At 37.6% G+C, this 27,346-nt stretch overlaps 1 protein-coding gene across 1 annotated transcript in view; it reads right to left on the bottom strand.

Moving 5' to 3' along the window:
• Positions 1 to 27,346, bottom strand: part of LOC140845598 (protein TASOR 2-like) — a gene marked incomplete at its 5' end in the record, with an annotated part of 55,111 nt that overhangs the window by 11,821 nt on the left and 15,944 nt on the right. Inside the window, 10 exon segments of the mRNA XM_073220187.1 lie at positions 12,438 to 12,972; positions 12,974 to 13,203; positions 15,799 to 15,861; positions 15,959 to 16,031; positions 19,077 to 19,182; positions 19,800 to 19,898; positions 21,115 to 21,211; positions 21,302 to 21,321; positions 21,402 to 21,528; positions 23,740 to 23,829. Of these exon segments, the coding sequence (XP_073076288.1) occupies positions 12,438 to 12,972; positions 12,974 to 13,203; positions 15,799 to 15,861; positions 15,959 to 16,031; positions 19,077 to 19,182; positions 19,800 to 19,898; positions 21,115 to 21,211; positions 21,302 to 21,321; positions 21,402 to 21,528; positions 23,740 to 23,829 (1,440 nt within the window).

The raw sequence follows: 27,346 nt of genomic DNA, 5'->3' as shown, positions 1-27,346 counted from the left end.
ACCCCTTGATATACTGCATAGATTGTATATTAAAATTTTACTATCAGATTGAGGTTTTTTTCAACTTTCAGATCTATTTATATTGTATTCACCAGAGGAATAATTCTTAAGGAATGTGCAACTAACTCAAAAAGAAATCTCCTTTCAAAAATACAAGTACTAAACTACATACAAGGCATACAGCTCAGCTAAACATACAGAGGAAAACAAAACCAGAGTCCTGCCCTCAGAGAGCTTAGAATCTAGTGGGAATTTAAGAATTTCTAAGTTTGAAGTGTACATTATAGTATATTAATGTATTTTCTTAAAAATTTCTCTTATCAAATGATTAGAGAACTCACCTAAGTTCAAAATTGATGATTTTAACCATATTGATGTTTAATTATATGTGATATGAGTAAAAAAATTAGAAAAGTTCTTAAAAGTATTCACAATCACATTAATTTCATCACCTTGTTAAACTTCAATTTCTGTACTGAAAACATTATTTTGGTACCCTATCCATAAAATAGCAGATCTCCCTATCTACTGGTAATTCTCTGTTCTGCAGATAATCAAATCAACCCATATGCCTTTTATCAGAAAATTGACATTCTGAAATGGCTTACTTGGATTCTCAGGACCTTAATTCAGCCTTCTTTAACTAAAGTTACCCTGAAGGACAAATTTTACAACAGTAAGCAACAATTTCCTATAGTGGGTAGATATTCAGAAAAGCCAACTGCACTCTTTGTAATAGCAGGAGGCCTGAAAGTAATAACTAACCTGCATAAAACCCAATGACTACCACATTTACAGAGAAAAAGAAAACTCTGGCCTACAAGGTCATCAAATAGAATAAGAAAGGTGTGTGTGAATGGTGAGAGGGTAAAATTTATCAACCACTGTCCAGTCTTGATTAAAATAACAAAACCTAAGGGGCCAAGTAGAAGAAACTGACCAAAAGCAGAGAATCGTTACATTAGCTCCATGGGTATATTGGAAACATGAAACTCATTTTATGATCTGATGTGTTTATTGATATTAATTTCACTCTGTCTTTGTTAATATTATGGCTCTTAAACAGAACATTACTCTTGAGTAAGGTCTAATATAAAGAATCCTCTATTGAAGTCACTCTATCTTTGTTAATATTATGGTTCTTAAACAGAACATCACTCTTGAGTAAGGTCTAATATAAAGAGTCCTCTATAATCAAGAAAAGTAGTTGAGTTTAATTAAGTATGTGCAGTCTCAAGCCCATCATTTAATGACTGTTATAAGCCCTCTGTCAAAAAAACACAGTATCAATAATCTAGCATTTTTTAAGTACAGATAAGACAATGCCAAGTGAATTATATATGAAAAAGAGTTCAGTACATAAAAGCCACATTAAAAACTTTCAGGATAGAAAATCATTTATTTCAGTAACAAAATGACCGAACCTTTGCTTCTTTAACTCTGATATCTCAAGTACAGAAAATGAAAGATTAGTATAGTTGATTAATAAAAGAAAAATTAAGAGATTATTTAAAAGGTGCTAATCTCAAAACTGTATGTGGCTGCACAATATATACAAACATTTGTAGTACAAATCAGCCAATTTCTGAATACACATTCTGAAAACTTTTCATTTTCTGGGATCACTTTTCTGCCAATACCCACCTCATACCTCCTCCCATTATTCAGTCTCTAAATATCTGCACGCCAATTCAGTACAAAGAATTCAGAATACACAGCAAAAATGCAAAGCATTATATGTTTATCTATGCTCATTAATATTTACATACTAACTGAATGACAGGACCGACACATCAAATGATTGTATGAATTTAATTCCATAATGTCCTCAAACACAAAAAAAAATAAAGAAAACTGACACCAGTGAAGGTGAGAACATCAGGAAATGCCTCCATGTGGAGGCAGGACTTAGCTGAGCAGACTCTGGAGGGAGGAGGTAAGTGCCCCAGAGTAAAACAGGTGTGATGAATGAGGAGAGGGTGCAGGGCAGGAGACAGAGGGAGGGAAGTTTGGACACGTGGGCAACAACCACATCATGAACCACCTTGAGAGAAAGCAGAAGAGCCTGCATTTGGCATGGATGCCAAATGTACAACACTATCAATTTTAGGGTGACATAATGTGCTTTAAAAAAATCTTATCATAAGAAATTAGAGAAACTTTTTAAAAAAAGGCTCATCCATAGCAACATCACCTCAACAATAGTTTCTTTCCCTGAATTTCCACTAAAAATTAGACTTTTTTCATAGCCCAGGGAGAAACAGAATCCAAGAGAGGAGACAGAAAATTGATAGAAATATAAAGGTATGAGACCATGAAGTCTTTGTTAAAACAAATGAAAAACAACGACACACGTATAACACAATAGTACTCAACACCGAAAAGAAAGTAAACTTTACAGACTGCAGACTGGAACAGCCGCTGTTGTCACAGGAGGGAGGTGTAAGTAAGGACGGACATGGACCTAGAAGAGCTGGAGGTGAAGCCCATGGTGGCGAAAGAACTTTCAAGAGAGTATGTCTAGCAATTGGAAATACAAGAACTAGAGCAGTTAGCTTTTTGTTCGGATAACTAAAGTTAATTGCTCACTTAAGCAAAATTAGAAAAGTAAAACTGTTTCTAAAATTAATTTAATGCCTTTTAAAATAAAATGCAGGATTCTGGAGTACTGACCACTTTGGACAATCTCTTTACAGTTCCCTTTGGACAAATAAACCTATAACCTTCTACTTTTTGTAACTATTTATGGTCCAGAAAAATATTGTCAGATAATAATATTTGGTTGTGCACTCAGTCACAAAAAAAAGGCCATTTATACCTTAACTCTTATAGACAGTTCAGGTTCAGGCCTAATGCAAACTAGAAAGTAGGGTCTATTTTATGAAGGTATGAATCTTTACACTTTTTAAATTTATGTGCAATAGGAAAACTATTTTCTTAGTCGTTAGTATCTTAACTAAAGAATATAGCAATATTTATTGCTACATTTCAACTGCTCTTATCCTATTTCAATACGCTATCTTGTGATCCCAATTAGTCTGTATCATGGTGTTGAAATTTACAGGAAGAGTATTTCTTACCAGGTGTGGCTGCTTTCTGATTCTGGGATTCTGATTGCCTTTTACTACATTTACCTTCTCTGTTTGTGGAGATTTCTTCACAGGTGGTTTAGCCCTTGGAACAGTTTTGATGGGAGATTTCTCTTGTCTCTTTGCCATTTAAGCACTCGTTGCCACTGGAACATCTTTAGAAATAGGAGCTTCTTGGTTTTTCCTATCCAATTTGGTTGTCTGTACAAACTGTGCAGTCAGCACTTCAGCACCTTATGTAAAAAAGACACCATTTTTAAGGGGTAGGGGGCTTGGATACTGATCAGCACAGCTCTTCCTTATATTTCTTTTGTTTTCTGGGGGGTAACTTTAGTAACGGGGAATAAAATATAAAATGTTGGGTATTTCATTAAGATTGTTTTAACAAAGCAGGAGTTAAAAGTTCTCACATAAATATAAAAATGTTAACTTATTAAGTGGCAGGTGAAGAAGAAAATTATCATTAGCTTTTATAAAACAAGGCATGACTTAATTTTTCAAAAATCTGCATAATCCTTCCGGACTGAAATGGCAGGTAGGACTGAATTTGCTAGTTCACAGCACTGGGAGATGGGTGATTCAATTCATGTCAGAGCAACACAGCTTCCAAAGCATGTGATGGTCAGAACGACAATCACAGGACAGAAAAGAGGTTGTGTAGTCACAGTCAAGTTACTAGTCCTAAATGCTGAAGACCTCCTGAGAAACCACCTTCTAAGAGAAGACAGAGGAAGGCACACTGAAGAAAGTCTTCAACTAATTTAATTTCTACAAATCTATTATAAGTGCCCATATATCTTACAAAATGCTCAGCTTTGCTTCTCACATGGAAGGAAGGATACAGCTAATGGAGGAGGCACATGAGAAGACAGTTGACTACTTGCTCATACAACCAAATAGGAAGTGTTTCAGTCCTAAGAAAATGATCAGAGTTTAAAGAAATGTTAATAAATGTTCCCGTTGAAAACTTTTCCCCCACTGCCTTCCATATTTTCAGTTTTACCCAACAAAAAATTACCCCTAAAGATATCATATAAAAAAATCACACGAGTATTGGCAAATATTTTATCTACATTATAAAGAAAACACTATTTCTAATTGAGCATGAGAAACAAGACACTATACAGTTTTAAGAATTTGTGGTGACTTATTGAAAGGTGGAAAAGAGGTCAACTGCATTTCATTCTTTTGTGGGTTAAGAGCAAAAAGTGGGTTTTTTAAATAAAAAGCTTTTAGAATCTCTTATTGTACATTTCCCTGGGTCTAATCATTTTCCTAGTAAACAATTACTGGAATAAATCAGCATTTTGTTTAAGAATATGACTTCTCATTCCAGCCCAGTCACATTTTCTAAAGTTTCTAGCATAAGAAAAGGCTAAATACAAATAAAACAGGAAAAGAATTAAGACTACATCAACAAAAGTGAGAAAATGAGAAGCCCAATACCTAGGGGAAGTTCCTAACATCTGCACAGGCACAGGAAGGGAAGACTGCTCCCACCCAAGTTCCTGGGAAGAAAAACGGGAACATAAAACAAGGGGATCCCACATGGTTCTTCTTGTGTCACTCAGTGCTATGTTCCTTGAGCCGCATGTAATAATCCACTGGTGGACTGTAAAATATAGTTAACAGACTGTAACCAGAATTCCATCTTTTTTTTTAAGCTTTTATTTAGAAATAAAGTGAGAGAATAGAGCTCCTGGCTGTTGCCAGGAGGGGACAAGACAGCCCCCAGAATTCTTTCTTAAATGAAACAGAATAGAATAGAAAATATCAGATTATATTGCACATTTAGGATAAATGCTCTTTAAAATTTTTGTTTCAGTCATGTGTGATTTTCTATGTAGTATTACTACAAAATAAGCTTTTTTTTTAAAGTGGATGAGGTAAAAAAAATTTGAGAAACTGGCAAAATCTATGTTGAATTACACATAAGTTATTTAATATTTTGAAGTATACTGGTTCATACAGAGCAGAAATTCAGTATGGCTGGCCTGGAATATTTGCCCTCCTTAACACCACACTCCCAAATGCACACACACATGCCATTTCTCAACTATATTACACTGGAAATAAATATTTGCTAAACCAAAGGATAAAACCTTCATTATCTGGAATCCAAGTGATCTGTATATCCCTAATGTTTCTTCTTAAGGCATCAAGAATTTCCAAATTAAAATGATAGGGTGGAAGATAAAAGATGGCGGTGTGAGAAGTGAGACAGAGGCTTCCCCCCAAAACCACATGTACTATATTATATGAAAATATAATTAATACAACTAATCCTGAAAGAGCAACAGAAAAGAAGACTGTGCCAAACTGCATACACCTGGAGAAGAGAACAGACCTCACGGAACGGGTAACGTACCAAAGCCCTGATCTGGCAGGACCCAAGCCCTTCCCCCACCCCAGCTCACCGGCGGGAGGAAGAGAAACACAGCGGGTAGGGTGTGGAGGCCTCAGACTGCTGAAAACCCAACCCTGGAGATCTGCCCTGGGAGCACAAACCTACGTTACATGATACTCTGGATGGGGTTGGACAGCTATGATGGGCAGAATACTGGAGAGACTGACATTCCAGCTGCTGGTAGGAAACAGGGATCTACATCCGGCTGCTCTGGGACAAAAGAAAGGTGGGCAGTCTAAGAGACATCCTAAAAGCAAAAGGGCTTCTAAAAGGGCAAGAATTGCAGAGAGCCTACTGTTCAGGAGAAAGGAAAAGTGGACAAAATTGTCTGGGTACACTCTGCCCAACAGGTTGAGACCTTTCACAAGTTTCAGGCACTCCATCCCTCTGGCTGGCTACACAGCTCCAAGGCACCCCACTGTGACACGCAGCCTGCTGCATCTTCCTCCCGGACAGCACACACGGACTTGCAAACTGGCAGCCCTGCCCTGGCATCAGACCAGCCAGAGGGAAGTCCTGCCTGTGGCAGCTACAAATGCAAAGCATAGAGGCTTACACCTGTGTACTCGGCCTACTGGTCTGGCAGTAGAGGCAGGCACAGAAGCCAAAAGGCAGGAACAGTTCTTTCATTCCCCCCCAGGCACCAGTGCCACACCCCCATGACCCCCAACATCACTCCAGGGGCTGAGCAGCTCCAGAGTAGAGCTTCTGGGCACTAGAGGGCACCACATACAAAAACAAAATGTCAAAGGAACCTGGTTCAAAACCAAAATCCCACAAACACCAGAAAAACGATCAAGTGAAACTGAACTCATCAATTTTCCTGAAAGAGATTTCAAAATAACAATCATAAACACACTCATGGTGGTATAGAAAAATATTCAAGAAATCAGGGAAAAATTCCGGATGGAGATCCAATCATTATGGAATGCACTATCAGAAATAAAACATACAATGGAGGGATTTAAAAACAGACTACATATAGTGGAGGAGACGGTAAATGGAATAGAAATTAGAGAACAGGAATATAAAGAAAGAAGCTGAGGTGCAGAGAGAAAAAAGGATCTATAGGAATGAAAGAATATTGAGAGAACTGTGCAACCAATACAAACGGAACAATATTCGAATTGTAAGAGTACCAGAAGAAGACAGAGAAAAAGGGATAGAAAGTGTCTTTGAAGAGGTAAGTTCTGAAAACTCCCTCAATCTGTGGACGGAGATAGTCTCTCAGGCCATGGAGGTGCACAGATCTCCCAACACAAGGGACCCAAGGAAGACAATACCAAGACATATAATAATTAAAAAGACAAAGATCAAGGATAAAGACTATTAAAAGCTGCCAGAGAGAGAAAAGATCACATACAAAGGAAAACCCATCAGGCTATCATCAGACTTCTCAACAGAAACCTTATAGGCCAGAAGGGAGTGGCAGGACATATTTAATGCAATGAAGCAGAAGGGCTTTGAACCAAGAATACTCTACTCAGAAAGATTATCATTTAAATCTGAAGCAGGGATTAAACAATTCCCAGAAAAACAAAAGCTGAGAGAAGTTACCTCCAAAAAACTGTTTCTAAAGTGTATTTTGTTGGGACTGCTACAGATGGAAGTGTTTCTAAGGCTAAATAGCTGTCACCACAGGACATAAAACCACAGGAAAGTAGAACAATTAATTACTATGCAAATGCAAAATTCAATCAATTACCCCCAAAGACAGTGATGAGAGAGACAAAGAGTACAGAATATGATATCTAATATATAAAGAATGGAGGAGGAAGAAAAAGAAAAAAAAAAAAGAACCTTTAAATTGTGTTTGTAATAGCATGCTGAGTTAAATTAGACTGTTAGATAGTAAGTAACTTATCCTTGAAACTTTGGTAACCATGAATCTAAAGCCTGCAGTGGCGATAAGTACATGCCTATAGATAATCACCCTAAATGTAAATGGTCTGAATATACCAATCAAAAGACACAGAGTCACTGAATGGATAAAAAAACAAGACCCATCTGATGCTGCCTACAAGAGACTCACTTCAAATCCAAAGACATACACAGACTTTTAAAAGTGAAGGTATGGGAAAAGATATGTCATACAACTCATAGGGAGAAAAAAGCAGGTGTTGTGGTACTTGTATCAGACAAAATAAACTTCAAAACAAAGACAGTTACAAGAGACAAAGAAGGAGATTACAAATGATAAAGGGGTTAGTCCAACAAGAGGATATAATAACCATTATAAATATCTATGCACCCAACACAGGAACACCTACATATGTGAAACAAATACTAACAGAATTAAAGGGGGAAATAGAATGCAATGTACTCATTTTAGGATACTTCAACATACCGCTAATGTCAAGGACAGATCAACCAGACAGAAAATAACTAAGGAGACAGAGACACTGAACAACACATTAGAACAGATGGACCTAACAGATATCTACAGAACACTCCAGCCAAAAGTAGCAGGGTACACATTTTTCTCAAATGCACATAGAACATTTTCAAGAACAGATCGTATACTAGGCCACAAAAAGAGCCTCTGTAAATTCAAAAGGGTTGAAACTGTACCAACTACGTTCTCAGACCACAAGGGTATGAAACTAGAAATAAATTACTCAAAGAAAACGAAATAGTCCACAAACACATGGAGGCTTAACAACATACTCCTAAATAACCAATGGTTCAGAGACCAAATAAAAACAGAGATCAAACAATATATGGAGACAAATGACAACAATAATTCAACACCAGAAAATCTGTGGGACACAACGAAGGCTGTGCTAAGAGGAAAGTATATTGTAAAACAAGCCTACCTCAGGAAAGAAGAACAATCCCATATGAACAGTCTAAACTCAAATTAACAAAACTAGAAAAAGAAGAACAAATGAGGCCCAAAGTCAGTAGAAGGAGGGACATAATAAAGATTAGAGCATAAATAAATAAAATCGAGAAGAATAAAACAACAGAAAGAATCAATGAAAGAGATAATTCTTCAAGAAAATAAACAAAATAGATAAACCCCTAGCCAGAGTTATCAAAAAAGGGGAGGGGAGAGTCTACACACATAAACAGAATCAGAGATGAAAATGGAAAAATCACTACGGACACCACAGAAATATAAAGAATTATTAGAGAATACTATGAGAAGTCATATGAAAACAATTGGATAACCTAGAAGAAATGGACAACTTTCTAGAAAAATACAACCTTCCAAGGCTGACCTAGGAAGAAACAGAAACCTGAACAGACCAATTACCAGCAACAAAATTGAATTGGCAATCAAAAAACTACATAAGAATAAAATACCTGGACCAGAAGACTTCACTGCTGAATTTTATCAAACATTTAGTAAAGACCTAATACCCATCCTCCATAAAGTTTTCCAAAAAGTAGAAGAGGAGGGATTGCTTACAAACTCATTCTATAAGGCCAGCATTACTCTATACCAAAACCAGGCAAAGATACCACAAAAAAAGAAATTTACAGACCAATATCCCTCATGAACATAGATGCAAAAACACTCAACAAAACATTAGCAAACTGAATGCAAAAATACATCAAGAAGATCACCCATCACGACCAAGTAGGATTTATTCCAGGGATGCAAGGATGGTACAACATTTGAAAATCCATCAACATTATTCACCACATCAATAAAAAGGAGGACAAAAACCACACAATCATCTTCATAGATGTTGAAAAAGCATTCAACAAAACTGAACATCCATTCATGATAAAAATTCCAACAAAATGGGTATAGAGGGCAAGTACCTCAACATAATAAAAGCCATATATGACAAACTGACAGCCAACATCATACTGAACAGCGAGAAGCTGAAAGCTTTTACTTTAAGATCAGGAACAAGACAAGGATGCCCACTCTCCCTACTTTTATTCAACATAGTTTTGGAGGTCCTAGCCACGGGAATCAGACAACACAAATAAATAAAAGGCATCCAGATTGGTAAAGAAGACATTAAACTGTCACTGTTTGCAGATGACATGATATTGTACATAAAAAACCCTAAAGAATAGACTCCAAAACTACTAGATCTAGTATCTGAATTCAGAAAAGTTGCAGGACACAAAATTAATACACAGAAATCTGTTGCATTCCTATACACTAACAATGAACTAGCAGAAAATCAGGAAAACAATTCCATTCACAATTGCATCAAAAAGAATAAAATAACTAGGAATAAACCTAACCAAGGAGGTGAAAGACCTATACCCTGAAAACTACAAGACACTCATTAGCAAAATTAAAGAAGATACCAAAACATGGAAATACATCCTGTGCTTATGGATAGGAAGAATTAGTATTGCCAAAATGGACATCCTGCCTAAAACCATCTACAGGTTCAATCCAATTCCTATCAAAATACCAACATCATTCTTCAACAAACTAGAGAAAATTGTTCTAAAATTCATATGGAACCACAGAAGACCCTGAAGAGCCAAAGCAATCCTGAGAAGGAAGAATAAAGTGGGGGGGTTATGCTCTCTGACTTCAAGCTCTACTACAAAGCCACAGTAATCAAGACAATTTGGTACTGGCACAGAAGAACAGACCCATAGACCAATGGACAGACTAGAGAGCCCAGATATAAACCCAAGCATATATGGTCAATTAATATATGAAAAGGAGCCATGGATATACAATGGGGAAACTACAGCCTCTTCAACAACTCGTGTTGGCAAAACTGGACAGCTACATGCGAGAGAATGAAACTGGATTATTGTTTAAACCCATACACAAAAGTAAACTCAAAATGGATCAAAGACCTAAATGTAAGTCATGAAATCATAAAACTGTTAGAAGAAAACATAAGCATAAATTTCTTGAATATAAACATGAGAAACTTTTTTCTGAAAGCATCTCCTTGGGCAAGGGAAACAAAATCAGTAATGAACAAATGGGATCATGCTAAAAAGCTTCTGTATAGCAAAGAACACCATCAGCAGAACAAAAAGGCAGCCTACAGTATGGGAGAATATATTTGTAAATGACATTTCCAGCAAGGGGTTAACATCCAAAATATATAAAGAACTCACCTCAACACCCAAAAAGCAAATAGCCCTATTAAAAAATGGGCAGAAGATATGAACGGACACTTCTCCAAAGAAGAAATTCAGATGGCCAACAGGCACATGAAAAGATGCTCCACATAGCTAATCATCAGAGAAATGAAAATTAAAACCACGAGATACCACCTCACACCAGTTAGGATGGCCAGCATGGAAAAAACTAAGACCAGCAAATGCTGGCAAGGATGTGGAGAAAGGGTAACCCTCCTACACTGCTCGTGGGAATGCAAACTAGTTTTAACCACTGTGGAAAGCAATATGGAGGTTCCCCAAGAAACTAAAAATAGAAATACCATTTGACCCGGGAATTCCACTGCTAGGAATTTACCCAAAGGAATACAAGTTCTCAGATTCAAAGAGACATATGCACCCCTATGTTTATTGCAGCACTATTTACAATAGCCAAGAAATGGAAGCAACCTAAGTGTCCATCAGTAGGTGAATTGATAAAGAAGATGTGGTACATATACACATGGAACACTATTCAGCCATAAGAAAGAAATCCAACCATTTCCAACAACATGGATGGAGCTTGAGGGTATTATGCTTAGTGAAATATGTTAGGCAGAGAAAGACAAATACCAAATGATTTCCCTCATTTGTGGAGTATAACAATGAAGTAAAACTGAAGGAACAAAACAGCGTAGACTCACAAACTCTAAGAAGGGACTAGTGGTTACCAAAGGGGAGGGGTGGTGGAGGGTGGGTGGGGGAGAGAGTTTGAGGGAGATTTTGATTAGTATACATGGTGTGGGGGGGATCATGAAGACAGTGTGACAGAGAATAGAAGTAGTGATTCTGTGGCATCCTACTACACTGAAGGACACTGACTGCAATGGGATACAGGAGGGGACTCGATAATATGGGTGAATGTAGTAACCACATTGTTTTTCATGTGAAACCTTCATAATAGTGTATATCAAGAATACCTTAATTTAAAAAATTGTAAAAACTACAGGGTCAGAAACCTTTTTCTGTATAGGGACAGTCAGGACACATTTTCAGTTTTGAAGGTCTTATGGACTCAGTCACGGCAGTTCACCTCTATCAGCATAGTGTTAAGTAGCCAGGGACAGCAGATGACAGGTCTGTGCGGTCCTTTTAGCCACTCTTTGCTGACCCCTTCTCTTAAGAGGTCATACATGAGGTAGTTCCCTACCTTCAAACAAAATGTACTACACAGAATCTGAGAGGACTATAAGCCAAAATCATGTTGTTTGTTGGGCTGTATTCACTGAAGGTTATTTGATTATACACTCAATGGCTCTAGACTCTGGGTCTCACTCAATTTTTAGGGAGCAACAATGCCAGTGTGGAACTATTTCAACATACATGTCTCCAGGCTACTAGACACCTGTTTCAATAGTAGCTCTGTGGTCAGGTTCATGTGACTATTTTTTAGACTCTGAGACATACAGAGGATTAGAAATTATCTCCCCTGCTGTAGTTTTGGAGGTTGCAGGCATTCTTCCCCTTTTCATGCATGCTCGGGGTATCAGTTACCACCTTTTACTGTTACTGGTAAGCCTGATTTTAGAAGACCCTCTTCTTCCACTCTTAATTTGTCTGCAGATAGCTTAGAAAGTGGGTAACCAAATTTTTTAAATAATGTGTAAATAACTGAGTGACAGTTTCAGCAGTTTTAGAAGAGAAACATAAGCTTTTGGTGTGTGGCTTTTTTTTGCGACATCTCACAGGTTTTCCTATTTATTTTTAGCTGTTATCTAGATCAGCACTTCTCAAACTTTAAGCACACTGACAAATCAACTGGAGGGGAATGTTGGCATACCTAAGGAATTTCTGATACTGCCAAGCTGTTCAGTCCACTACGATCAGACAGCAACAGCATTAGAAAACAACAGTTTTTACTAACTGCTCATTTACTAATCTACATAAATTGCGCTGACCTCTTTTTCTTTTCTGAGGAAAGTGTCCTTTGACTAAACTGAGAGTGCCTGGGGAGTCCACACGCTTGCTTGCTCCAGCAGTTCTCTTGGGGAAGTTCACCCTTTAGCTCTGCTCCATGGGTAGCATGCTTGCCTTTCTCTTAGGCTGAACTCTCAGATTTGAGGCAGGACTTACTTGGACCAATGTTCCCTGCCTTGCTTTCAACATTTCTCCAGAATTCTTTTCTCTTTCAGTTTCTTTTCTTACTTCTGCCTCCGAGTCAAGAAATTCAGAATCAGGAATCATAACTAAAGAGAATCCAGCATCACAAATTTCAACTGAAATAAAAGGAGACTGAGGACACTCTGCCAATAAATCTAACACAGTTGATACTTCCAAAATGTACCCACTAGGATCTGAAAAATAAGATTTCAACTGAGTTAAAGCATGTAAGGGGCACTTTTCAGCTGGAGAAGCCAACTCAAAACCACTGGACACTTATTTGGCCAGAGGAAGCAGTTTCTTTTAGTCCATCCTGAGAAGCAGCAGTCAATGAAGGACTTTGGTCTACTTTATACAATTCTTGGAAATTATGCTTTACTAATGTGTTTGGACAGATTCCTTCTTCAGGAAATGATTTCTGTGCTTCTAGCAGGGCACAGTTAAGGGCAGGTAAAACAGGCATCACCTTCAATGAGATGTCATCTTCAACTTTCAACTCTTTCAACTCTAAAACATATATATATATACATATATGTCAAAAACCTGAAATGTTTTTGTCTTTTTTTTTTTACAAACACATGCAAGAAAAAAATGCTTTAGATCACAGCATTATAGGATGGTTAAATATTATACACTTTCAAATGGTAATCTAAACATCAATTAAAAGACTTATGGGTAAGTTTAATGAATATGTATGTTATATGCATGAAACCACTTAAACACACACACACACACACACACACAGAACTGAGACTCATTCAAATGTTATCACTAGGTTGGAATGAAGAGGGCAGACCTGCTTCCAGCTCCACCCCAAATGACAAGGAGCCCAGCGTGAGCTCAGGGTGCCACCAGAGCAGTAGCACCAGCTTTTAGAGTTGGCATACTTGCTTTTCTTTTTAATTCTTATTTTCTGTTTTTAAAATCTGTCTTTTATCTGTACTTATACAACATACTTGAAATTATTTTAAGTCATAATGCAAACTACCTGAAATGGAAAAAAGTAAAACACTTAAGTAGCCCCCAAATCTCATGGTTAACTATTGTTGTGAATTTCCTCACCCCCTCTATTAATTGAACATATACAATTTTAAAAAATTAAGTAACAAAACCAACTAGAGTTTGTGTTTCACTTCCTTCCCCTGGCTCACTCTTTGACTGACATGCTAATTTTTCAGCAAATCAATAACCTAAATGAAAACAGTGAGAAGGGGAAAAAAGAGAAAACGTCAGGTCACTAAGTGGGTAATAAAATCCTAAGAAGTTTAAGAGTTATCGGTAATAAAAACCCACAAGTAAGAAAGGCCTCTGGTTAAACTGACGTATGAATTGTATCATTCTTCTTAAAGAAAAAGTAAATGAAAATTAAGAAACACTGTATTAGTCCTAGCTGAATTCCTCTGCACTCCAGCAGGTATCATTAGGAAAAGAATGGCAAATATGAATAAACAGGAAAATGGAGTTAGACATTAAAAATTCCTTTACTTGAAGTTCATCATTTCAAAAGGAACAAGTGAAGAAAAAAATATTGAAAAACCTTTATGTACTACTAATAGTTCGCAATAACATAGTCTTTTTTAGGCAACTGCATTATTTCAAGAATTTGGAAAGGCAGAACCCAGAAAGACTTGTTATGAAGTCTATGAAAAAGAACTTTTTAAGTCTGCTAAGCAAGGTATCACTCAGTTTAAAACAAATTACCACAGCTCTGGGCAACCATAAATAGAAAATGTCTTAATGAACCAGAGAAGGAATGAATACTGTAACACAGCACTCCACTATTCATTCAAACAGAAAGGCTGTGTTGTTCAGCACCCAATGGTACAGGCACTAATATTCCTTTCTCAAGAAGTAGTTTACATTTAAAAGTAAAAATGGAGTCAGAGCTCTTAAAGAGGAAGGAGGCAGTATGAAACAGGAGTTGAAAGCCAGCGTAAAAGTCAGTTGTTTGACCTCAGGCAAGTATACATTTCAGTTTCATCATCTTTGATATGGTTACCCTAAGAATACTTATTTTAACGGCTGCTAAATCAATTATACCTACCATAATCAAATACACCCACCTGACATTGCAAATGTTTGAAAAATGCAAACGGGCATGGCCATTATGATTGGTAATGTTTTGCTTAGTCTAAAGAAGTGATGCCCAAGAAAGTACAGTTCTCTTCTTTGAGTGACTGACTTCAAGTTTTAAAAATCAACTTTAGAAACATTTTTGTATTGGTTGCAGGTTTATAAACACTGTATACAGTTTTATGTTTAAACACACACAACAGAATAATAAAGACTCTTAACTCATGACAAAAAGAAATGACTTGTTTACTTTCATTTATTTGTTCAGCAAACTATTATTTTTAAGGCATCTGGCATTGAGAGGCAGTAGGGGTACAGAAGAATACAAGGTAGGCAGGAATGAAATAATTACAGTAACTATTTAAATGATATTGATGATCGGCCTAGGGGTCCTCATGGAAGGAAGAGTGGTGAAGAGAATCAGTAAGTGATATCTGAACTGACTCCTGACACAGAAGAGTCACAGGCCAGATCAGTGCTTCTCCTCTGATTTTATTCATTACTCAAACCCTGACCGCACCAAGAGTCTTTTTAGACTTTGTTTCCTAACTGCCCTCTGAAACCTTAATACCACAGATATGCTGTATATCTATTTCCATACTGTATAATAATTTTTTGCCCTCAAGAACAAATTCTTGGTCCGATGGGTGCCAACATCACTCAGTGGAGGGCAGGAGACAAGCAGTCCCCCAGATGGAGGGACTGTGTGTATGAAACCTTGAGTCCAATTATTTGAGAGGCTATGACCCCAGTATCTCCTAGCCATTGTTGTTCAATAACGAATGAATTCAGTTTTGGATATACTAAATTTGAGGAATATCTGAGACATCCAAGTGGAAGTGTCAAAAGACAGGTGGATACCTGCCTGTGAAGGTTAGAGGGAAGGATAAGCCTAAAAAAATGATAATGGATGAGAGGTATTGAAGAGAAGACACAGTTACCAGGGTCAGGTTCTGATGAGAGGTTAAGGAAGATGACAACTGAGGGATACCTGACAGATTCAGTGAATTGGAAGTCACCGTGTCTCACCTGTTGAGGGGGATGAGTGGAACAAATGTAGTCCATGCAGAGCCATCTGGTCATCTCCAAAATCTACACAGAATGAAAATCAGAGGTGAGTTAGGTTGCTGATCTTATAAAACCAAAGTAAACACATTGCAAAATATTTTTTCAAAAAAGTTGTCCTTACTTGTTTCTGATGTTAAGGCTGATGATGTAAGTAAAATGAAAAAGCCCCGATCCTCTATGCATTTGATGATTGCCTTAAACATAAAAAAAAAAGTAAAAGAAGATTCATTTCCTCTTCTCCCTCTACCACAGTAAAAATGAACCGTGAAATGTTAGTGCGTATGGGAATCAGGAGAATTTTGTCTCCAGTATCAGAAACTGCTCAAATAATCATGGCCTTGTTAGGGGTTCATATATTAACTAGATATCTCAAGGGTTAGTTTTAGGGTAGCGTTCAAATACATAACCAATCAAAAAAGTCTTGGCATCATTTGTTCACTGAGATGCTGAGCATTTCATACTGCTGCCTGAGTAGCTGACCTGCTACCATTTACCACTACAAACTCCAGATGAACCAGACCTATGATAAGTATTTTTAAGTTCATCTTTACATAAAACATGCCAGAATCCTGGAAGTAGAAAGACTGGAAGATACTATTCAATAAAAGAACCCTTTCTGTAAATCATAGAGATGAAAAACAGAAAATAACATAATTAGGTCCCTTGGCAATAAGAAACGCAGATGAAAATAAATCCTTCCTCTCTTTTTTCCCCTCTACCACAGTCTTCAGTGGAATCTTGAGCTCAAGAAAAAAAAAATCTTGAAATTTTGATGTTTACAGTGACTTGGGGAATTTTATCCCCAAGGAGCAGGAGATACCATCTTAAAGTTGTCATTCTACTAAGTCATTATTTCAAAAGCATAATACCCATATGTACCCATAACTATGACATCCAATATGCTTGCAGTTTTTTCAGTTCAAAAAAACTAAACATACAGAATTTCATAGAATAAAGTGGTAAAACAGTCTACAGCAAAAACTGATGGATTATAAGGCTACAAATACAGTAAATCTGCAAATTATTCAGTAACAATCAAGTATGAAAAAAAGCCTTCTGTTCTAAGTCTTGTCTGAGAACTAACTTATGACACATAAGCTGCTGACACAGGAACAGTCACTGTGTAAGCCTCCATCTGCTGCACTCACAGCCCCAAGGCATTTGACAGTTCCTGTCTTTGTCTCCTCCACAGTTTCCTAAGCTCCTCAACAGCACGGGACTATGTTGTATTTTTGCTTCTAGTACATAGTAAGCACTCAAGACAGAATGACTGAATATATATCATGATAGTTTCATATACCTTAGCTTTTATAACTATGAAACTGCAAACAGGTCTAATCGTTTCATTTTCTATTGGCATAAAAAGTGAAAGTGACAATAGTTAGTCTCTACATTGTTTTGCATTTTAGTTTTGTGATATAGTTGAAAGCAAAACCCCTCTACTTAAAACCATACATTTTTATCTTGCAAAAAAATGTAGAAATAAAACAGAAATATGTAGCACATGCTATTAGTCTCCCAATTATGTACTCAAAAGGTTAAAGTTCCTATTTTAACCTTTATGGGGAGAAATCATAGAATGCTTTAAATACTTACTTCTAGCCTCTTCCATTTACACACAGAAAAATATAGGCATGCATGTCCTCAACACCCTTTTAAAAAGAGACTTTGCTCTGTACTGTTCTTAAAGTTCAGTTTTCCAGGTACAAACTCACATACGTTTTGTTCAAGGGATATTTACTGCTTGTCCACATAAACCAGGCACTGAGTTGTCAAAGATGCTTAAAGCATGGTATCTGCCTCCACAAAACCCAATGTCTCTTTGTGCGGACTGATATGTAAAATTTATTCAATATATAATGACGCAAGAAAAGCAGCATGAAGCACGGAGGAGGAAGGACCTTGTGCAACATGTCATTTCCTAAGTAATTATTAGTAGTAAATAGGTTTCAGAGCAAAGTTCTGCACCATGTCTACTGCTTTCCATAGCATCCACAAGTAGTCCATTAATGCATTTTCTGAAAGTATCTTTGGACTTCCTTCTTTTTGTTTTCCAAATATAAAAGGGACTATGCTTCTTCAAGAAAACAGACTACAATCCTAGCAGATATTTAATGGTAATTTACCCAACCTCTAAAGTTGCTGACTCCACCTCTTGGTAGAAAGGTCTTCTTCTCTGCTGGGGAGCACTACTGCAGACTGGTGGGACTGACCGTGTACGCAGATCTGGAAGGTGGGATCTGACTGCTGGAGCTAACAAGCGCAGTCCATTTCCTTTCAGTTACTGGGTGAGGGATATGCAGGTGACATAAACTGTGATAATGAAACTGACAGATGGTTTGGTGGAGGGGTTCTATCTAGATACAAAAAGGAAACAGGAAACATGTAGTTCTGACGGGCAGCCTTGGGACAAAACGATCATGCAGAAGGGGTGAACTGAAAAAGTCCTAAGCAAATAGTGTTTGGACTGGCCTTATCACCTAGAATTGAAAAGTAAGCCTTTAAATCCCTTTACTGTTCAAACTAGTTTGGGTTTTCTGTTAAACGCAACTCAAAATATGACACCATCTCTAAGACAGCTTACCCTCACAGACTATATACATGTTACATTTTAATTTATCAGTCTCTTCTCTCTACTATGGGGGCAGTCCGTCATGCCTTGGTCACTGCCCCACACTTACACCATTTCCTGTGGGACACTTATTAAGTAATCACTCACTAGAAAGTCAGCATCTGCTCCTGTCCTCACACTGAGGAGCCCTGGTTAACATAATGGGGAGAAATCTTTGGACTGTTACATATTTCTCGGTAGAGATTTACTTTTTAGATTGTGGCAACAGTAGAAGCACCAACTTTTTGATTTCCTTATAAACCTATGGATTGACAGAGGTCACTTTTAAAGAAGTATTTCACAAGTGGTCCTTTAATTAACACAGAAACACTAGTGATCTACTAAATTCTTCTATCATAAAAGAAAAACAGCAACAACGGATTTGAGAAAACTACACTCTTATTCTTAAAATCAGGAGTATAAAGTGACTAGTGAGACAAAAACTCAGATACAAAAGGGATGAAAATGTTAGCTAATAAAATATTAGGCCAAAAATATGTCAATAAATATTAAATGATGAAACTCCTTTCAACAAGCTAAAGTAATTCAATCCAGGCACAGCCAACTAATAATCAGATACCAATTTCAGGAAAAACTAATAATTGTATTTTAAATTGATGATCCTTACCAATTGCATATTTTGAATGTATTCTGTTAGTTTATCTATTTTATCCCCTTGTTTGTTTGATAGTTCCACCTCATACATGTTGAAGTATAAATCTTGGGAACAGACTGGAGAAAAGCAGAAAAACAGAACATTTCTTACTTTAAATCCAAATTTTTTATAGCCATTTTACCCATTTTATGTTAAAAAGATGAAAGAAAAAATTGGACTACTATTCAGAAGACAGTTATCATTCATTGTTCTTGGCTCTAAAATTTAATAAAGTTACTGCATAGAGCATTTAAAAACAATGCTTTCATTTATACTGACACTACAATAGGATTCACAAGGCAAATACATACTATATAAATAATATAAACATCAGTGTCCCATGAATTAGTCATTTAAATGACAAAAAAATTTCTTTCTCATGTTTTCTGGTTTCTTCTTCCTTCCACCATGAAAACTGTTCTCCTTGAAAGGCAAGGTTATGAGTTTCCAACTATTTGTAAGCATATGCTGCTAGTCCTGTCCTCTTAGATGAATCTACCTTTCAGTTTCTAGTTAGCCTCTGAAGAACTGAATCACCTAACAGCTCTGCAACTTTCCAAAATGCCCTTTTAAGAATCACTTAAGGCAAAGCAGAAGAGTATGTGTGTGTTTATGTGTGCATGTATGCAAGAGAGAGTGGAAAATAATTGGAACCAAACCCAGGACATGCAGTGTATCATTACATTTAACAGATCTTTCTCCTCCAAGTAATTCTGTTTTCTAAAGGCAGCTTCTGGTAATCTTTTTCTCAAAGACGACACTTTCATTATATACTTAAAATCTAGTTCATATGGTCTAAAAAACAAAACAATACCATGCATTGTAATAAACACTGAATCATCGATAGCTTCATAATTGTTGGTTTTCTAATATAAATACAAACAAAAGTATCATAACCACAAGTCCTTAAATTAATACTCCATATCAAATAATGTTCATATTTAAAAATATTAACAGATTTTTAAATATATCGCCCCATAGACCATGGCCTGCAAATACGTTCACATTTTCTGAATGTATTTTTGGTGTAAGCAAAATATCCAGATGTATGGAAGAACTACGCACACTGGAATGAAAATTTTCTGAAAATTAAGCTATATAAGAGTTGGAAACTTCTGACGATACTGGGTTGCAGTGCCAGAGAAGGAACTGCATCCAGACTTTTGCATCATTTCTCCTGACTACTTTTTCGCTCTTCAAAACTTATTTTGAAATACTTGTAGACTTTATAGATGCCCTTTCTTCCCTTAAACACTTCTGTGTGTATCCTTAAAATAGGGCATTTTCCTTATACAACCACAAAACAATCAGCAATTAAGTTAACAAAGATAAAGTACAATTGTTTACTGTACAGACCTTATTCCATTTTGTCAACTGTCTCATGAAGGTCCTTTATGAAAAAAGAAAACAATTTTGGAGGAGACGGTCCAGGATTCAATCCAGGATGACACAGTGTGTTTAGTTATGTCTCTTGAATCTCCTCTAATCTGGTATAGTCTCTGAAGTCTTTATCTTTAGTGACCTTGACATTTTTGAAGAACATGGACCATTTACTTTCCAGAATATCCCTCACTTTAGGTATGTCTAATGTTTCCTCCTAATTAGTTTGGCAGGAATGCCACTGATATGTCATTCTCTGTGCTTCGTGATAGAGCACATGATATTTTGTCCATTCCTGGCCATGCTAACTTAGTCACTTATTTAAGATGGTAGCTATAGTTCTTTTTTTTTCATTGTAAAGTCTGTACTTTCCCCTTTGTGATTACTAAGTCATGAGTAAATATTGTGAGATGTGTATAAAACTTATTTCAAGACCAAGATCTGAATTTAGACCTGAGTTTAGGCCACCTGTGTCACAGCCCTGTGCTCGACACATCTACCCCAAAGTATTTTAATCCAAAACCAAGTACAAGTGCTCTGCCTCACACCAGAGCTGATTAAGCAAGACCCCAAAATGAGAATTAGAAACAAGTATAGAAGCATTAGTAGAGAACACAAACTCAACACTTACACTTATGCTGGAACCACTGAACCGTAAGAGGACCAAAGAGTGATGTCACACAGCAGACAGCCGTGAATAATTAACTTCCCTTTCCATGGAGAAAGAACTTTAAGAAATGAGGGAAGAAAAAACTGATTATTTTATTTATGAACAAAATATTGGCTTAAAAAAAATCCTAAAATAATTAATTTTTTACCATTTTCCCTGAGTTCAAATCTAGAGACAAAAATAAAAAGTATTTTTATAAGAGCAAAGGAAACAAATTCACTGAAACAAAGACACACATAATTACTTACACACTTTTCTGAGCTGCCACAGCCATCCTTTTCGGTTCTCTGTACTGAAAAGCTACAACTGCGTATGGACAGAGCTGCCCGGGTTGCTCAGTAACAGTGCTGCCTGAGAGTTCATAGAGATAATACTGGAAGAGGAAAGTAAGAGTTATAAAGGTAGTGCTATGGAATTCCACACACACCAAGTTTATCTCAATCCCACCCAGTTCTGAAATTTAACATATTAGATTCAGAAATGCACATCAGGAATGATTTATTCCCAGGTGACTATACCTGAGTCAGTTCAAATGCATGAAAATGACTCATCTTATGAGAGACTTCATTAGTATTTGCAGCCACGTGGCAATCACAGCCAGAAGATGGGCTAGTATAGTTAGCTGTATAATTCTCAGACACAAACTTGACTTTTCCCTAGAATGAAAATACTGAGACTAATCAGATGCCTTCAAAAAGCAGTAATCTCACTTGACGATTCACTTAAAAACAGCTTAGTAAGGATGGCGATGTGATTCAACGAACAGTTAACTACAATTCTTAGAAAACTATCTTAGGACCAACAACACTTTTATTTTCCATGAATCCCTTAAAATTGTATTTCAAAATCTAGTGTGGGCATCTTTCTGGGGCAAAAGCCCACAACTTTTATCACAACATCAAAGGGGTACATGGGCGTCCCCCCTCCTCCTTCTTTTGCCCCCTCCCATCCCAGTTCACAAAGTCTCAAATCAAATCACCTTTCATCTAAACAAAAGAAAATTAAGATTTGAAAAGAACCATTCCTTTAAAAGAAAATGTATATAGCCAATCAAATTGGCTATTCAATGACTATAACATAAAGAATGACAAATCAAATTTAAAGTTTCAAAAGGTGAGTATCCAAACTGAAGTATTAAGCTATCAATTATAAGTGACAGACCAAGATACTTCTACTATGCCATGTCCCAGTAAGTCAGCATGGAATAAGTAACACAGTAAAAAGCCACAGGCCACTGGCCCTGATTACGGAACAGTCAATAGTATTTCCAATTACAAATTTCTCTTCATCAAGGGTTATATGTCTCCAAAGAAAAGAAAAAGTGGCCAAGTTTTCATACAATGAAAGTCATACAATGATTTAAAAGCTGTTTTGAATAATATAATGACATACAAAACATGTACCAAAATAAGGTGTGGGATTAGAGGCAACTTTCATTTTTATCTTACAAGAATTTATTTATTTATTTCCCGTTAGGGTCCTGCTTCTTCATTTATAGGACCACCAAAGGAAACTCTAAGAAGCCGAAGACTACAAATAGTACTTCTCGGTGAGCAACCACAACCTGTATCTTCTCCACAAATATTCTTATGACACAGGATATGCTGGCTCTTCACAGTAAAGTAAGGAGGGCTGGAAGCACATGGGCAGCCATGAAAACAGCCACATCCACCAAACAGGGTGGGATCCAGGGGCAGGAGACCACAGTGAAGTACAATGTGACATGAATAAAAACCAAGCGTTTGGTATCTGAGCTAACAGGTGCTCTGTAGTAGAGCCACACCACACCTGTCATGGGGTAGCAGAGGAACACTAAGGCAAGAATAGCCCTGACTGTGCAACAAGGCAATGCTACTTTCCCTTCAGATCCTGGGGACAAATTTTGGAATATAAAGACTTCACAGTCTTAAAAAAAGAACACTGGTATTGTTGGGTTTATAGCCAAAGAAGTTCAGAGAGCATAAAAGCTAAAACAGAAGCAAAAACAAGACTACAGAATAGGTCCTTAAAAAGTCCACAAACCGTTAAAATCAGTTTTCCTACTATTTGAGTGAAAATTCTAATTGCATGATTCTCTTATCTGGGACTATTTAAGAGTATTTAAGAATTCCTAAGGTCACCAGTTACAGGAGCCACACTACAACTATGAACAAGGTTTGGATATTTAGGGATAAAAAAGAAAGGTTTTCTTATTTTGACAGTTTAAAACAGTGAATGTTGCTTCCTCAATTCATTTATCATAACTGTAATCTCATTGTTTTATAAGCGGCTACTTGTTTCCTGTTATCTAATGTTTAAAAAGTGGCACTGTGGGACAGGAGAGAGGGGAAGACTTTTCACTGATAATATTACCTTTGCATTATTTTCAAGTTTTTAAAAAAACATACTCATAGGTAAGCTATTAAATGAACAAAAAAGCTCTGTCTTAAAAGGAAAGCAAAATTTGCAATTACTTTTCCTCAATTTTGACAGCTGTTTCTAATGAGGACTATGTTTAGTAATGGATCTGCAGAAAACTTTATCACAGATTGATAACCCATGGTTTTTAAAAAGGAAAATTACATAGAAGCATATTTGGACTTTACATAATTAGATTAAAAATCACAACATAACCGGGCTTCCCAGGATGCCATGGTCTTGCCTGAAGATAGTCCGAGTATTTGGAAATGTACACACCTGCAAAACACAAACTGCATGTCACTGTTACGTATACAAGGACCCTACCTGGAGTGATCTGAACTGAATGAGACAAAAGTCAATGTGAAGCTTTGGGAACTGCTTACCTTTTAATATTATTGGAGATATTCTAAAAGGATGGAAAGAGCTAAGGCACAGAATATAGCTGCTTGACAACTGAATGTCTAGTTGGACACAATAACTAAAAAGGGATAAAAGTATCACATTCTTGGAAAACTCTAAGTTAGTCTGTTTTGTCTCCAGGCAATCATTCCATGAAAAGGCCTGTGGTATAGGTCTTGATTCTCAAGTTATTTTTTGCAGAAAATCTAAGTATTCTGACTTAATAATATGTGAGGTTTACTAGATGGCAAGTCTGTGCTAGGCAGCAGTGATGCAAAGGGAAGTAAAACAAGGCCCCTGCCTTCAAGCAGGTTATTCTCCAGATCGGAAGGTCTTGGAAGGCAGGGGTTTATGTCTTTGTTCACTCTGTAGCCACATCACAGCCCAACATAAAGCACGTATGTGAGCATTTGTCAGGTGTATGTTGTATTTACGGCAAAAAGAAATGGAAATAAGTAAGTAAGTAAATTTGTCTGGGAAAGGAGTGCTCTAGAGAGAGAAACAAGCTTCTCAGTTGAGAACAGAGTGAAAAAAAGTATGGCCGTGTAAAACAGCACAAATTACTTAGGATGGTGGGCCACAGTGTGAGACTGGAATACAAAGTGGGGTAAGCTGAGGTTGAAAAGGAAGCTTGGAACTGAACAGTAAGATTCTTGTAGGACTTGTCATCAGCTTGGACTTTGTTCTGTGCAGCAGACAACAGCGGGGTTAGCAGTGGCAGTGGGCTGCTGCTTACAAGAGAGGTAAGTCCAATGGGGCCACTCTAGAAACAAGACCGACTAGACAGCTGCTGTGAGAGCTGAGACCAGAGACAAGCATCCCCAAACAGCAGCAGCAGGGAGCGCAAGCTGGAAAGTACAGATTTCAGAGACTGCTGAACAGAGGCATGTCTTTGGCAAAACAGAAGACAACGGTGAGAGCACTTGCACACCATAGGAAGAGCAGTGAGCTTCTGCTCGGAAACTTGGGTCCCACTTGCAAGTGTTCACTGATGACTAATAACAACCACGTGACTGAGGGATATGTCACTTCATCAGGGATGGTTGGCTTGGATCACAGACACACAAACCACAGGGTTCTCAGGAAGCTCTAAAAAGATCAATAAGGGGGGGCGGAGCCAGGATGGCGGCGTGCGTAGAGCAGTGGAAATCTCCTCCCAAAAACACATAGAGCTATGAAAATATAACAAAGAAAAATCTTCCTAAAATAGAGACCACAGGACACAGGACAACATCCAGACCACATCCACACCTGCAAGAACCCAGCGCCTTGTGAAGGGGAGTGCTTTTTGGAAATCTTAAAGGGGCAGGACAGGTCACTTAGACCAGAGGCAGGGAATCTGGGGATCTCTGGGCACTCTAACCCCCTGGGCAGCAGGGAGCACAGAGGCCCCTTACGGAGATAAATAGCCTCCTGGCCGCTCCCCCTCCAACGGGGCTCCACCATTTTGGAGGAACAGCCCCAGCCAGGCCAAGCCCACAGCAACAGCGGAGATAAACCCCAAAGCAACTGGGCAGGAAGCAGAAGCCCTGTCTGCGCACAGCTGCCCAGCACAAGCAACTAGAGGTCGCTATTCTCCCAGGAAAAGGCTACAAACCAACAAGAAGGGAAGCTCTTCCAGCGGTCACTTGTACCAGCTCTGCAAACTATCTCTATCACCATGAAAAGGCAAAACTACAGGCAGACAAAGATCACAGAGACAACACCTGAGAAGGAGACAGACCTAACTAGTCCTCCTGAAAAAGAATTCAAAATAAAAATCATGAACATGCTGACAGAGATGCAGAGAAAAATGCAAGAGCAATGGGATGAGATGCAGAGAAAAATGCAAGAGCAGTGGGATGAGATGCAGAGAAAAATGCAAGAGCAGTGGGATGAAGTCCAGAAGGAGATCACAGATGTCAGGAAAGAGATCACAGAAGTGAAACAATCCCTGGAAGGATTTATAAGCAGAATGGATAAGATGCAAGAGGCCATTGAAGGAATAGAAGCCAGAGAACAGGAACGTATAGAAGCTGACAGAGAGAGAGATAAAAGGATCTCCAGGAATGAAACAACACTAAGAGAAATATGTGACCAATACAAAAGGAAAAACATTCGTATTATAGGGATACCAGAAGAGGAAGAAAGAGGAAAAGGGATAGAAAGTGTCTTTGAAGAAATAATTTCTGAAAACTTCCCCAAACTGGGGGAGGAAATAATCGAACAGACCATGGAATTACACAGAACCCCCAACAGAAAGGATCCAAGGAGGACAACACCAAGACACATAATAATTAAAATGGCAAGGATCAAGGACAAGGAAAGAGTTTTAAAGGCAGCTAGAGAGAAAAAGGTCACCTATAAAGGAAAACCAATCAGGCTAACATCAGACTTCTCAACAGAAACCCTACAGGCCAGAAGAGAATGGCATGATATACTTAATGCAATGAAACAGAAGGGCCTTGAACCAAGGATACTGTATCCAGCACGACTATCATTGAAATATGATGGTGGGATCAAACAATTCCCAGACAAGCAAAAGCTGAGGGAATTTGCTTCCCACAAACCACCTCTACAGGGCATCCTACAGGGACTGCTCTAGATGGGAGCACCCCTAAAAAGAGCACAGAACAAAACACACAACATATGAAGAATGGAGGAGGAGGAATAAGAAGGGAGAGAAGAAAAGAATCTCCAGACAGTGTATATAACAGCTCAATAAGCGAGCTAAGTTAGGCAGTAAGATACTAAAGAAGCTAACCTTGAACCTTTGGTAACCACGAATCTAAAGCCTGCAATGGCAATAAGTACATATCTCTCAATAGTCACCCTAAATGTAAATGGACTTAATGCACCAATAAAAAGACATAGAGTAATAGAATGGATAAAAAAGCAAGACCCATCTATATGCTGCTTACAAGAAACTCACCTTAAACCCAAAGATAAGCATAGACTAAAAGTCAAGGGATGGAAAAACATATTTCAGGCAAACAACAGTGAGAAGAAAGCAGGGGTTGCAGTACTAATATCAGACAAAATAGACTTCAAAACAAAGAAAGTAACAAGAGATAAAGAAGGCCACTACATAATGATAAAGGGCTCAGTCCAACAAGAGCATATAACCATTCTAAATATATATGCACCCAATACAGGAGCACCAGCATATGTGAAGCAAATACTAACAGAACTAAAGAGGGAAATAGACTGCAATGCATTCATTGTAGGAGACTTCAACACACCACTCACCCCAAAGGATAGATCCACCGGGCAGAAAATAAGTAAAGACACACAGGCACTGAACAACACACTAGAACAGATGGACCTAATAGACATCTATAGAACTCTACATCCAAAAGCAACAGGATATACATTCTTCTCAAGTGCACATGGAACATTCTCCAGAATAGACCAC

Source organism: Manis javanica, chromosome 2, assembly GCF_040802235.1.
Source record: "Manis javanica isolate MJ-LG chromosome 2, MJ_LKY, whole genome shotgun sequence".
In the NCBI taxonomy this organism is placed as follows: domain Eukaryota; kingdom Metazoa; phylum Chordata; class Mammalia; order Pholidota; family Manidae; genus Manis; species Manis javanica.
The sequence above is the reverse complement of the archived record's forward strand: the minus strand, read 5'-3'. Positions and strand labels throughout refer to the sequence as shown.